The 14,833-nt window shown below is 32.5% G+C and overlaps 1 protein-coding gene across 2 annotated transcripts in view; it reads left to right on the top strand.

Annotated features, from left to right (window-relative positions):
- The window catches only part of Cwc27 (CWC27 spliceosome associated cyclophilin), a 245,486-nt gene that overhangs the window by 17,798 nt on the left and 212,855 nt on the right, over positions 1–14,833 (top strand). For both annotated transcript variants that reach the window (XM_046456180.2, XM_046456179.2), the window contains exons 6-7: positions 599–702; positions 2,604–2,673. In XM_046456180.2, coding sequence (XP_046312136.1) covers positions 599–702; positions 2,604–2,673 — 174 coding nt within the window. The remainder of the gene's footprint in view (positions 1–598; positions 703–2,603; positions 2,674–14,833) is intronic.

The raw sequence follows: 14,833 nt of genomic DNA on the forward strand, positions 1-14,833 counted from the left end.
ACTTCAATTGCCATTTAAGAGGAGTTGACTTACTCTGTTTAAACTATTAGATGATGGTTTTGTACTAAATACAATGATTCACTTATGTATTTAGGCACAATTTATGATTTAAGAATTTTTTAAAGTAAAAAAGTAAAGGTTTTGAATTCAAGATGAAACTTTATATGATAGTCCAATGAATGAAAAACTCAACTCATGTTGGAAAGTTGGAGGAGTTAGATTTATTTTAGCCTAAAGAAATGACTTCATAGTTAAAGAGTTATTTTTTATGAAGGGAACAAGGCCCTTAAAAGCATTTGATTTGGAGTCAAAATGTCTGATTTTGTTTCTCTTACTGTGTGTCATTTACATTTTCCTAAGTATTTTTCCTTTTGTGAAATAGAGATAAGACAGAATATCCTTTACTTAATAGCACATAGGTTTCTTGGAAGAATCCAGTGAGACCATATAAGTTTAAGTACTTCAAGTAGTAGATCTATCACTATGCTAATAATATTTATGGGGGGAAATATGGACACTTTTGATGCAATTAAATATTGTGTTTTTTGAGTGAAGTTTAAAAAATAGAATAATGTTTTCAACATATTTCTTTTCATAGGTTTTGTTTAATCCTTTTGATGACATCATTCCAAGGGAAATTAAAAAGCCCAAAAAAGAGAAACCAGAAGAAGAAGTAAAGAAATTGAAACCCAAAGGCACAAAGTAATCATAGTAGAAACATTTTTCTTCAACTGGGAAAAGCAACACTAATTTATTTAGTTTTTCTATTTCCTTTTAAACTAATTGTTGACTAGCAAAGGAAAGACCCGTTTGAACCAGGGAGGTATCATAATATAAGTCTATGGCTTTTTTTAAATGGGCATTTCTTGTATTTAAGTATAACTTTAACTTAAACTAAAAATGTATCATTTCAGATGTCCACATAAAATCTGTGTTAATAAATACATAAGTGCCTTGCGTTCTCTATACCAATTATTTATATAAATTATTTGAGAAACAGTTTTGCTTTCTTTTAAGTTAATATATGCTTACTTAGTATAAAGAATTTGGAGAGTATAAAGAATAATATAAAAAATATTTGTAATCTTATTACATGATTGTATAATATCTTTAACTTTTTGACTCCTTTTTTAGATACTCTTAAAATAATCTTTTTATAAATGTTTTTTTTTAAATTTTTTATTGTTGGTTGTTCAAAACATTACAAATTTCTTGATATATCATATTTCACACTTTGATTCAAGTGGGTTATGAACTCCCATTTTTACCCCATATACAGATTGCAGAATCACATCAGTTACACATCCATTGATTTTAAAAATACTATTCTAGATTCAGTATTCTAGATTATTTATTGAAGACAGTCTCTCCAAAAGTAATTTTTTTTTTAAAAAACAAATTTCAATAGTTTGTGTTAATATTCTTTACATTATTATCTGTTTTATTAAAGTAGATACTGCAGAATTAAATTTCAACCTACTCCTTTACTGAATTATAACATTCTTTTTAGAGATTTTATTGTACTTAGGAATGTTAGATTCAGACAACTCTATGTTTAATCCCATCAAACACAGTTGATAAGAATTGAAGTTTATTAATCTTTGTAACCTTCAGTTATCTCATCATGTAAAAATGGTGCTTATCATAACTATAACATCTGGTTGTTAAGAAGATTAAATGGAAAGGTCTATGTGAAGATACCCTATAGGTGTTCAGTACACGTTAGTTTCTTTCCTTGATATCCTACAAAATAAAGTAAACTAAATTGCTTCTATAAACTCTCAGACAGGACTAGGCACTTTAATAAGCAGTTGAGACTTTGTGGCAGTGTAACTTTTTTCATTGCTATATATTGGATTTTCTTTGTTCTTTGATTCTTTTATTTTGACTAATTTATCTCTGGATGAAAGGTCATTGTCACTATATTTATATATAGTCTTTCAGCACTATAATTACCTTGACAACAATCTCAAAAGGTTTTTTTGTGTGTTTTATAGTGTTTTGTTTTTATTCATAGCATATAATGTTAGGATGATATTGTTGTCATTACTTACATCTAGATTTTAATGTGAAGGATCAGAGTAGAAAAACAGTTTTTTTCTCCCCTTGGACATACATACACAGACAACACACACATATATACATATATATGTATACATATATATGTATATATAATCTGACAATTTTATGTTTCTGATTAATTTTAAAATATTAAGATATATTTTGCCAAATACAAGAATAATTGCTACTTTATAGTGCTCTCAGGTCCGTAGATTTATTAGTTTTTCAGAAATCTTCATTTTGCTACTAGTTTTGATAAACATCAAAAATTTATTTCTGTTATACTTCACTCAGTATATATGGTAATGTTCAGGTTTTTGGTCATTAGTTTTATATATGTAATATCAATGGTCTGAGTCCAAAAGCCTTTACTGAAAATTATAGATGCTTAGGATACTTCTGCTGAAGACTAAATAATATTCTGTTCTTTAAAAAAATGTATTTTTTCTTGCAGATTCTGTCCTATTACTTTAAAAATAGGATGTTTATGAGTTTTAACTTTTTCTAATTTTCTCTCTTTTATTCTTTTCTTTTTTGACTAGAAATTTTAGTTTACTTTCATTTGGAGAAGAAGCTGAGGAAGAAGAGGAGGAAGTAAATCGAGTTAGTCAGGTAATTTCTAATTTGTCCTTTCATCTGAATTACAAAAGAGATCAGAACGTACTTCTTCGTCATTTTTATATCTCCTGCTTCTGCTGTACTTGGAACAGTACGTTTTACATGGTACACACTCAAGTCAATTTACCTTGAATGCTTTGTAAAATAATTGGTGGTCAGTAAAATAACTTTTGAATTGATTTGCCTTCTTAAAATTGTTGAATTTTTTCTTTATTTTTAATATTGGCATTTTTCTATCAGTTAAAACTAGACCTGAAGACTTTTGAATTGTTCAACTTTGTGATTCAGATTTTAATTTCTACTTGTTTGGTTTGCTAGATGATAATGATTATTACTATTTTTATAATAGTCACAGGCCAACTCATTTTCATATCAGTGTTACTTGCATATATTTTGTTTGCTTCATTGATTCTCATCCAAGCCTTTTGAAAGGTGTTATTATTACCTCATTTTAGGTTATAATTTGCTCAAAATCACATAAGTCGTAAGTAGCTGGAAATTGAACTCAGGTCCAACTATAAAATCTGTGTCTTTGTATGTTGTCTCTTGGCCTTTTATTTCACCAATCCTTCCAGGCTTCTAACTGTGGTTTTCTTTTAACCCACTTTTATCACAAAAGGTATTGCTGAAAGGCCTGCAGTCTCTTACCATTGTTTGGATTAGGTTCAGGTATATGTGCCCCAAGAAAATCACCTTCATAGGGATTTTACTCCCAAAGGTTCTGCTATGGCTTCCTTTCTTGAATGTAAATTAGTACTGAGGCCTCAATTCAAAATCGTTATCATAGTAATCATAACTTAGTTACTTCATACTGCCTTAGTTACTTGACATAGTCACCTATTTTTTACCAACACTAATAATAGCATTGACTTAGAAGTACATTATTATTTTTTTTAATCTTTTTTTTTATCCTTGTTTTTTCTTCTTTATCTCTGTGCTTCTTTTATTAGTGATCATGGTTTGGGGAGATAAATATTTTTAATGTTGGGCACATTTATACTCCTTGCATTAAAACTAAATTAAAATGGGTATTTCTCTTTCTCTCTCTCTCTCTCTCTCTCTCTCTCTCTCTCTTTGATACTAGGGATTGAGCCCAGGGGTACTTAACCACTGAGCCACATCCCCAGCCTTTTTTTAAAAGTTTTTTTAAATTTTTTATTTTGAGACAAGGTCTTGCTAAGTTATTAGGGCCTTGCTCAGTTGCTGAGGCTGGCTTTGAACTTGTGATCTGCCTGCCTCAGCCTCTCAAGTCACTGGGATTACAACAAATGTGTATCACCACACCCAGCTCATAAGTTTTGTTAATCTTTACTGTTTCTTTAAGTAATCTGTTAGATACTCTTGATTCAGTTACTACCTCCAGTATACCAACATTCTAAATTCTCGGAGATAAAAGTGGATGTTTTTTTTGAATTCTTATCCATTATTCTAAGCAGCTTTAGGAAATGTCTCCATATTAGATGTCAAAACTAATTTCATTTCCATGAAAATAGGAGATCAGTGGAGAAGAGGAAAGGGATTGAGGGGGAAGGAAGAGGTACAGGAAAAGGGAAAAACTGTGGGATGAATTCTGGCTTAACTTTCGAATGTACATATATGAATATACCACAGTGAATCTCATCATCAAGAAAACCCATAAATAAATAGCAGAAAGATCAGTAGAATAGAGGGAGAGAAACTGGGGGAGGGAGAAGGAAGGGGAAGAGGGAAGCACTGGGGTCTGAATAGGAGGGTTTATATTCCATGATTGTATGATTATGTCAAATTATGTCAAAAAACCCTAATATATGTATAGCTAAAAGGAAATAATAAAAAAATTTAAAAAAACTGAATTTATTTTTACATGAAAACCTTTCCCTAGTCCATATAAATATCATGAATCACTGCCAACTTGATATCTCAGGAATTATCTTCTGTAGATGTCAATGTTTTGTATTGTTCATAATTCAAATTTGCACCTTATCAAAATAAAATATTTACTATATGCCATGTTTTTTTAAGTATATATGTGAATGGACAAAACTATGGATGTTAGTTCCTGGAATTACCAGTATTCCTTTATATTGATGTTTTCTGAAGATGTCAAATTGCCTTGCATCCACCCATGCCTTCTCATAGTAGTAACTCCACCCCTGTTTTCCCTTTAGTTAATCTGGAGTATGCACTCTTATCCTTTTTGGTTTTTTTTTTTTTTAATCTCATTTTTCTGTTTTAAGATTAGCTTCACTATTACCTCATAATTATTTCTACCTCCCTCCTTGTTATGGTTTAGATATTAGGGTATTCCCCAAAAGTTCATGTTGAGACAATGTAAGGTTTAGAGGTGAAGTGATTAGGTTATGAGCTCGTTAATCTAATCAGTGCAATAATCCCTCTGTAAGGATTTAACTGAGTGATAGCTATAGACCCGGAGGATGTTGAGGAGGTGGGTCCCTAGGGGCAGGTTTTGGGGGTATATATTTGCTTCTTATTGAGTAGAGCTCTCTCTGATTCCTGGTGCTATGCTCCCAGCTACTTTCCTATGTCATACTCTCTACTGTCATGACATCCTGCCTTACCTCAAGCCTCGAAGAATGGAGTCGGCCGTCTATGAACTGAGATCTCTGAAACCTTGAGCCTGCAAATAAACTTTTCCTCTTCCAATTGTTCTTGTTAGGTATATTGGTCACAGCAATGAAAAAACTGACTGAAATCTCCTTCACCAAACTCCCACTCAGATTGAGCTAAATACTTCTTTTTGTGATAATCTGTCTATGCCATCAAAGTATTTATTATACTTCATTATAATGATTTATTTTCCCATCTTCTAACTGTGCTAAATATTTATTTATATAATTTCTGTAAAAATCATATAGACTTTTTTAAATTCCCAATTTATAGATAAAGAAATGAATACTTGGGTTAAAATTGTTCAAGAACATGTAATTAGGAAGTGATGGAATCAGAATTTTGAACTTATATTTTTGAAGCTTTTTAAGTCTCTGATTTGAATGTGAATGCTGCAGAAGCTGGCTCCCGAAAGGCTAAAAGGCTGCTGAGAAATTTGACTCTTAGAACAGAATCCTGAGGTAGAAGGCAACTGTGCAGCACAGTGACTGACCACCTGCCCTTCCCCAACTCCTTAGTAATTGGTTGAGCAGGCTTGGAAAGCAGGGGTAAGAAAGCAGTTATTTTATGAATATTTGTTTTGAAGTTAAATTTCTGGTCTAAAGAAAGTTTTGAGCAGAATTACTTTGACTTCACTAGGAAATTAGTTTGATTCTATGTAACAGCAGCATGTGTTAATATTCAAAGCTTATCTTCTTTCTGCTGCTTCGTATTGTGTCAGTTAGAAAAAATGATATATTTAATTTGATTTATTTTGAGAAATTATACTCCAAAAACAATTTGTGTTTGCTGTTAAGACTGCACTGTGAGAGAATACCACGAAGATAATGCTGGCTTGCTTTTTATTTTCACTCTTCAAACTGAGACAAACACTTTGAATGGTTTAGAAAGACTAAGTAAAGTCTTTCCTTTCTGCCAAGAAAATTACAACCCACAGTTCATTATCAAAGGAGCATCATTATCCTAGTATTGTGTCATTGTTATTTCTCTCATTTGACTCTTTAACAGGAGTTCGGGGTGCTGTGTGATAAAATGATCACCACACATCTATATTTTAAGACTTGTTTATTTTTCTTTTCCCTGGCTGCCTACTGGATACCTTTCTATGTGAATATGTCACTAGTTATCCAAGTCCTGGCCAAGGCTTACTTCCTTATCTTTTCTTCCCATACTTCTTTGTTTTGTGACTCCTCTTTCTATTCCCTGGTGTCAGTATCCTCCAAAGAACTTTAGATTCAGTTCGACTTTTGTCTTTTTCTCTGTATTACCAGTTAGTTGTACTATTCTAGCAAGTTTTCACCAAAGCAATATCTCAGATCCATTTTTTTTTATCTGCTACTGTCCTTGTTCAGGTCCTCCATATCTCTAGTCTGAACTGCTGTATTATTCTGCACACTGGTCTGCTGTTCCTTCCACTCATAGCTATCAGAGTGGCCTTCCTGAAGCTTAATATGTTACTGTTGCTCTCTGCTGATTATAAAAATAAGACTAAATTTCTTGGCCTGTTATTTTCAAGTCTCTACTTTTCAGGACTCTCCTTCACCAACTTGGCCCTTTTATCTATCACTTCTTAAACTTCTCTGGTGATAAAATAACTTGTGCTACCTTCTAAAAAACAAGATTCTTAGGTCCCATCTCATATCCCCTCAATCAGAATTTCCAAGGAAGGGGCCTGGGAAGCTGGACTTATAAGGAATTTTCCTGGAATGCATGACAGGAAAATGTAGGAACTTTGCAGTAGCAGATTTGATTAGCCGATATTCTGCATTTGTGCCTTCTTTCTCTCCCACTTCTTTTGTGCCTTTGGGCTTTCCACTATATAAATTGTCCAATTGTCCCATCCAGCTTTGGATATCAAAATCATATTTATTTTCAAGCACCCAATATACTATTTTTCTAAGTGTCTTTTAGGTTTTTCCTAATCTTTTTCTAATTTAATCTAGGCCTTTTTGTATTCCTTTATATTTTCCTTTTAAAAACCTCTTTCCCCCCCTCCCCATTATCATTACAAGAAGCATATGACTGTGTTCTCATTTTATACTACTCTAACATCATGCACTTTATTCTCTGCCTTTTTAATTGCATAGAGTCGTGGGCTACCAGCTCGTTGGAGGTAGATTCTGAGTCATAAATGAATGACAGTGTGTTGGAATCGATTTGGTTTGTGATCATACAAACCATACTGAAGCTTCATTTCCCACTGACACTATGTGATTTTGAATAACCTAGTCTTTCTGAGTCTCAGTTTTTCTTTTTGCAGTATAGAAATAATATGTACTAGTTAAGATTATGAGATAAGGAGGTGGATAATCATTATTTTGCTACATTATGAAATCTTTAAAAATGTCTTTGAAAGTCAAATATCTTAAAATAGAACAATAAACTATATTTTATAGTTGGTATTTTATTCTCAGCTAAAAAGTATAAAACAATATCTAATATGATTATAATTATTATGTAGACACTGAAGTCCTCATGCCTAACCAGTCCAGAGGGCTGAAGAGCAGCTCAGCCTCTGGAAGCCAAAAGCTTGGCACAGTAGAAGTACTGCCCTTCCTGAGGGTCTCTGATAATAGTTTGAGCAGCCCTGGGAAGCATGGGTATACACATGACATCATGCCCCATCAACAACCTATTTTCCTCTGTGAGTACGTCTTAGTACATTGCAACATTTCTGGCCTACAGAATTTAGCTGGTTTGTCTACTTTATATAATGGACAAGCAGGTAGTTTTGTTTGAGAAAAGAGAACAACAAAAAATTGTTGAAATTTGTGTGCTTAGAGAAAAGGAAATTGCTCTAGAGTGCATGAAATAAATTTTGGACTGATTTCAAATGGAAGTGTCTTTTTGTTTATTTTGCTTAGGTACAGTTGTTCAGACTGTGAGCATGCCTCAAGTACATTTTATCTTTTTGGTAATATAAAAGCTTGGTAAGAAAAAGGAAAGCTAGCTGACTATTGAGAAAATATAACCAATGTAGTTTTTAAAAATTTAGCCTTACTATCTTTAAATTTGTGAAATAACTAGTGTCAAAGCCAAGTAAATGCCTTTTAGAATCACTAATAACAATTTGCAGTTTCAGTAGTTGCATGAAATTAAATATTTCTAAAGGGCTTTAAAATAATGTTTTCATTATTATTTGCTTATCAAGTTTCTTATTTCAGTGACTCCTTAGTGTTAAGCTTTATTCCAGAACCCATCTGATCATAAGTTAATAATTGGTAAGGTCTGAATTGAAGCATTACTTTATGTGAGAGGAGAAATAAGATAGTCCTCTGTGGTTTGTGGATTATCAGTGTGGGATTACAGGCACTCCATCACCCCACTTGTTTTTTCATGACAAGGTGTCTCTCCCACATGGGTTAGCTTTCCTCCCTTATTTATTTCAGTATCTTTCTACTACCTGATAAAATCTCTTTAGAATCATAGAATTTTATAGCACAAAGGGATCTGGTCCAACTTCCTTTCTTTATAGATGAGGAAACTAAGACACTGGTTAAGTGACTTGCCAGACTGACTTCATTTCCTTTTTGATAGGATTGCATGATAGAGGGATGCCATAATAATCGTATCTTGGATTCAGAAAAACACATTGTCAGACTCTCATGGTATTCTTGTGAATAACGTGAAGAAATGTGATCCAGGAGATGGTGTAGTCAGATAGATTTATAACTAATTGAATATTTCTGTCTCATGGGTGCTTTGTTGTCAATCTGTGCCTATTTTTTTTAAAGTAAGTAGAACTATATTGGGTATACATGTAAATTCTATACTTTAGTTCAATAAAATCATCAGAATATATATGGCTTAATAAGCCCCAGTTGAATTATTAAGATTAACATATCTGGAGTAAGGAATTTAACATTCTCTGCATTGTCTAGATCACATTTGCAGCATTTTGTTCAGTTCTATACATATTTAAGAAACGTATTGACAAACTAGATCCATCCTGAACAAGGGAAGGTGGTGAAAGGGATGGGAACAATGCCCAAAACCACTTGAATAGAGAATGCTTAAGGGACAGGATATACTTGGAGAAGCAAACACTAAATGAAAATATGATCTTAGACTTCAAATATTTGAAGAATTTTATATGGAAGGTCCCTTCGATGATATTGTTTTTCTTTAATAGTAGTTTCATACAAATGTCTGTTTGGGTTTTAAAATTCATTCATGAATACTTGTGTATAATTTTTGTGTAAATCTTAGAAAATATTTTCTAAGTAAGTGCTTATAGTCAGAAAGGTAGTTTTCATAAGGCCAGTTAAATTATAGGTCCATTAAAAAGTATCTCAATAACTAGATTTTGATACAGTGATGAAATTACTCCATATTCACAGCAATACACAGTATTTCTCTCACTGACATGTTAAGATTTTTACATCAGACCCAGAGTTGTAGAAGAGCTTTTTCTTACCCAGAAAAGGCTATATTGATAGACAAATAAACTGCTTTTGAGAATAAATAAGAATGTTTTGTCCTATTTTACTTTAGCCTATGAAATTAAACTTACCTCCAAAGTTGGGAGTTGTGTTAGCATGATACAGATTGCTGCCATTGGCACAGAGGTTGTCAGAATATTGAACAGTCTAGTTTATTAGATATATCTGTCACACCAAGTTATATGCAACTTTAATTTACTTAACTTTCTAGTTGTTTATATTTTATTGATTTAAAAAAGATGCATTACTTTATTAGTTTTGGATTACTATGGTGACATTTCCATAAATTTAGTAATTTGAAGCAAAACAAATAAACTGTATTACAGTTCTGATGCTCAGAAGTCTGCAATAGGTGTAACTGAGCTGCCTTCTTTCAGGAGGCTCTGGGAGGATCTATTCCCCTGCCTTTCCAACTTCACTGCCTGTATTCCTTGACATAGCCCCTTCCTCCATCTTTAAATCCAGCAGTGACTGGTAAAGTTTTCTCATTGTATCATCCTGAAACTGATTCTCTTGTCTTTCTCTTTCACTTATAAGGACCTTTATCATTACATTGGACCCACTCTGATAATCTAGGATAATTTTTCCATTTCAGAATCTTTGCTATACCTGCAAAGTCTCTTTAGCCATGTAAGGTAATATTTACAGGTTCCAGGAATTATGATATAAACATCTTTAGAGGCCATTATTCTGCCTTCCAGTCTCTATCTGAATTAAACTCTACATAGTATATCTTAATAACAGGACTTGTTTGTAGTTCATTTATAGTTCTAGAAGGTAGAACTAGGGTTGGTTGGATGGTGGGAAATTACACATAAACCTTTTTCTCCAGCTAGAGAATTTTTTCATTAATGGTAACTATTTAGAAATAATTGTGTGTGTGTGTGTGTGTGTCTCTGTGTGTGTCTGTGTGTGTGTCTGTGTGTGTGGGAGTGAAAGAGAGAGAGAGATCCTTTTACCTGAGAGACATGGGTGACCAGTTAATAGTTAGGTCAAGGAGATTCTGATGAGGTGGGAAAATACAATAAGTGGACTCTAAAATTCCTTTATTTTTAACTAAGAGGAAGAAGAAGGAGAGGGAGAGGGGAAAGGGAGGAGGGAAATGGGGGAGAGAGGGAGAGGGAGAGAGGATTTACCTATGAGTTTACAGTAATTGGCTCATGTCATTGTGGGAACTGGCAAATATAAAATATATAGAGTAGATCAGCAGACTGGAGACACAAGGAATAATTAATGAGTCTAAAATACACAGGCTGGAAGCTCAGGCAGGGTTTCTATATTGCAGCCTTGAGGTAGAAATGTTTCTCCTTTGGGAATCTTCTTTTTCTTAAGGCCTTCAGTTGATTAATGAGGTTCATTTACATTATGGGAGTAATCTCAAAGCTTACTGATTTAGATGTTAATCACATTTAAAAATATTTTGATAGCATTATCTAGACTGGTATTAGCTAAACAATTGGACACTATGCCCTAGACAGGTTGCCACATGATATTATCATCACTCAGAATTAGAGGCTGAAGCCAAGGTCTAACTTCTTGGCCAGTGTTGTTCCCTGAACCACATCCTCAGTCTTTCTTCCTTTCTCCCTCCATCTCTCCCTTCTTCCTTCTTCTATTTCTTTCTTCCTTTCTTCCATTTAATTCCTTCTGTTTTGCTACTGTTTTATTCTTTAGTATAAAGTTCAAGATAATAATGTGATTTTCCTACTTTTTTTGATGTTCATTTTTAGATTTGCTTGCAGACAGTTTTGAGTTTTCTGTGGAGCTCCTCACAATGAATTCACTTTGTATACTTAAAATTTTTTTTTTCCAGTAGCTAAACCCTTTAAATAGTCAGCTTTCTCTGTACAACTTTTATAACATTTAAAAATATTTTGGGGGGCTTGTTCTTTCTTTAAAATTATTATTATTCAATGGCATAAATAAGAGACTCAGACTAGATGACTCGGGAAGAACAGACATTAAAAAGAAAGTTTAAATTCATTTTTACCCTCTTTGGGTAAATCTATTTTCTTTGCCTTCAGGATGCAAGAGAGAGGAAGATCTGAAAAAATTACTTTTAATTCTATATTTCTGTGCTAATTCAATTTAAAAAGCTAATTAAAATTTGAAATGATAATGATTATTCAGGTTAGTTCACAGATTCTTCCTGTTGTTGGGTTTTATTTTAAATTAGTATAAAAGAGTTTTGTGCTTTTTCCCTCAAGCTGTTTAAAGTACGCTTTGGGAGATAAACAAGAACCTTTTATTTAAAAAGTAATAACTTATTCTAAACTGACAAATAAAATTGATATATATTTATCCTGTACAAAATGATGTCTTAGAATATGCATACATTGTGAAATGGCTAAATTGAGCTAGTTAACATAGGCTTTGCCTCACATGATTTTCATTTTTTGTGATGAGAACATTTAAAATGAACTTTCTTAGCCACTTTTAAAAAAGCAATGCAATAAGAAGTCTCCTGCCCTTATTTTTTTGCTGTTTGTGTATGCTAGGCAAGCCCTGTACCACTAAGCTACACCTGCCAGTATCTCATTTAAAAAAAATGGATAACCACAATTAAAGGAACAGTTGTAAACTAACATTTACAAATAAGTGAAATAGTATAGCTCATTAATGAAACAGGAGTTTAGAGACCTGAATTATAATCTTACTCCTGCTCTTTATTAGGGTAACTGTAATTTTCTGATCTGTGAACCAAGAGGCTGGAGTAGAGGGTCAGAGGCCAACTCTGGCTGTGGTGTTTATGATTGTGAGGAGGGAGTCAAGTGGGGAGAATTTATAAGAGTATATTTATTAGGGTAGATGTTGACAACCTGATGTCCAGAGATACAGGGGGAAGGAATTTTAGGGATAGAAAGCATTGAACAAAATGATATTCAGGTTTTGTTCTAGTTTAGGTCACATTTTGTTCATTGTACACTTTTGCATATATCTCTTATTCTTGTGTGAAACAGACAGGGCTGCTGTTCCCATTTTGCAGGGAAATGTTTGGAGGTCTGATGAAGTCATTCTGTTTCTAAAAATGGCAAAAGATTATGGACTAAAACTTGTAGAATTATAGAATATTAGGTTTTGAAATAACAACTACCATTTTTTAATTTTGTGTTCTTTTTACTATACCACTTGCTGTTTTTTGAAACTTTTGTTCCATTTTTTATAGTTGGACAAACATTATCAAGCAATTATTTTACATTTTTTTTCTTTTTATCACTTCTTAGTTTTATATAAGGTTATAGGATTAAAAATACATAATTAATTACCTAACTCAGATTGTATATCTTTTTAAAACTGCAAATAATAGTATATTTAGATTAATTCTTTGAGAAAGTTTTTTTTTTGTTTTATTTTGTCTGGTAAAACTGCACTCTAAACATGTTTTGATTGGATCTTTAAAATGTGGGGAATTCTATGTTAATGCAGAAATTTAAAAATCTGTTATTTTTATCATGGAAGTTATTTCTTAAGGTATACGTCCACCTCAGAGTAAAACCTGACAAATTTAAGAGCCCATTCTCAAAATTAATAGTGGTACAGAGGGCTTAAAGGAAAAAGGTATTTTCAGTTCTTTGAATCTAGGCATTTTAAATATGCAGTTAACATATTTTGTAATGAACTTTTCAACATAAAATTCCTCTTCAGAATAAATAGAAATTATTCTTTCTGTCAATTATAACCTCCTACTGTGCACTTTTATTTAATTAGTTGTGGGGTAGGGTGAGCAGCTTCCACCTCAAGGCACAAAGAATGCTCTGAAACAAGGCCAGTGTTCTGGATCCATAGGGACCTGTAGCAAAAAAAAAAAAAAATGGAAACACATGAATTTTTTATATATTATTGCCAGACAGAACTGATTTTTTTTTTTAGATCCTCTTCCACTTACTAGCTTTGTTTCCATTAGTAAATTACTTAATCTTAAGCATCTATGTAGCATAGCTTATAATCATCTCTTATCCTTTCATTTGAGGAAAGAGGAAGTGAGGGATAGAAATACTATTTATAGCACAGTGTCTGGCACAGATATCCTAGCAATTTGGAGGCTGAAGCAGGAGAATCACAAGTTCCATGATATCCTTGACAATGTAGTAAGGCCCTCAGCAAAAAATAAAATTAAAAGGACTGAGAATGTAGCTCAGTGGTAAAGCTCTCCTTGGGTCAATCCCTAATACCTAAATAAATAAATGAATAAATAAGACTGATGACAACAGTAGTAGTTATTTTATAGTTGTACTTCTTATAGTAACTTCTTGTAGTAACTATTCCTATAGATGTTTCTTCTTAATTATTTATGCTAAAATGTAAATTTATTGAGAACATGAACTTTCAAACTAAAGCACCTGAAAAACATTAGTTCCTGATGAATATTCCCATACTTGAGAGGTTCTTTATTTATCTGTTTTCCATTTATTAAATAGTATCTCATGGATGTACTTATCTGGTTACTTGAGTATTTTTTAAAATACAATTCTGTGCATTATAGATGGTATATTTGAAGAATACTTGTGCGTATTTATTTCTAATTATTCTTATGATCTTCTAAGTTTTAATATGAGTCATAATAAATTAGTGATTTTAGTTGTATGTGAATTATGATGGGGATTTAGTGCTTAAAATTGGTAATTAATAGACTTGGTTTTAATGATGTGTCACTTTTCAGAAGAAAAGATTGTTTTTTAAATATTTATTTTAGTTGTTGATGGACCTCTATTTTATTTATTTATATGTGGTGCTGAGGATCAAACTCAGTGCCTCACACATGCTCAGCAAGCGCTTTACCACTGAGCTACAACCAAAGCCTGAAAAGATGTTTTTAAAATAGTATTTTCAGTCAATGAAAGGGTGGGATTCTTTTTTCTTTTTTTTTAATATTTATTTTTTAGTTTTAAATGGGCACAATATCTTTCTTTTACATTTATGTGGTGCTGAGGATCGAACTCAGTGCCTCAGCATGCTAGGTGACCACTCTACCACTGAGCCACAACCCCAGCCTTGAAATTCTTATTTCTAAAGCTTTAATGTATACAGAACTTTTTTTTTTTAGTTGTCCATGGACCTTTAATTAATTTATTTATTTATTTATATGTGGTACTAAGGATTGAACC

The sequence above is a fragment of the Marmota monax genome, unplaced genomic scaffold (genome assembly GCF_021218885.2).
Source record: "Marmota monax isolate L192 unplaced genomic scaffold, Marmota_monax_Labrador192_F-V1.1 WCK01_AAM20220418_F8-fsc00130, whole genome shotgun sequence".
Taxonomy (NCBI): domain Eukaryota; kingdom Metazoa; phylum Chordata; class Mammalia; order Rodentia; family Sciuridae; genus Marmota; species Marmota monax.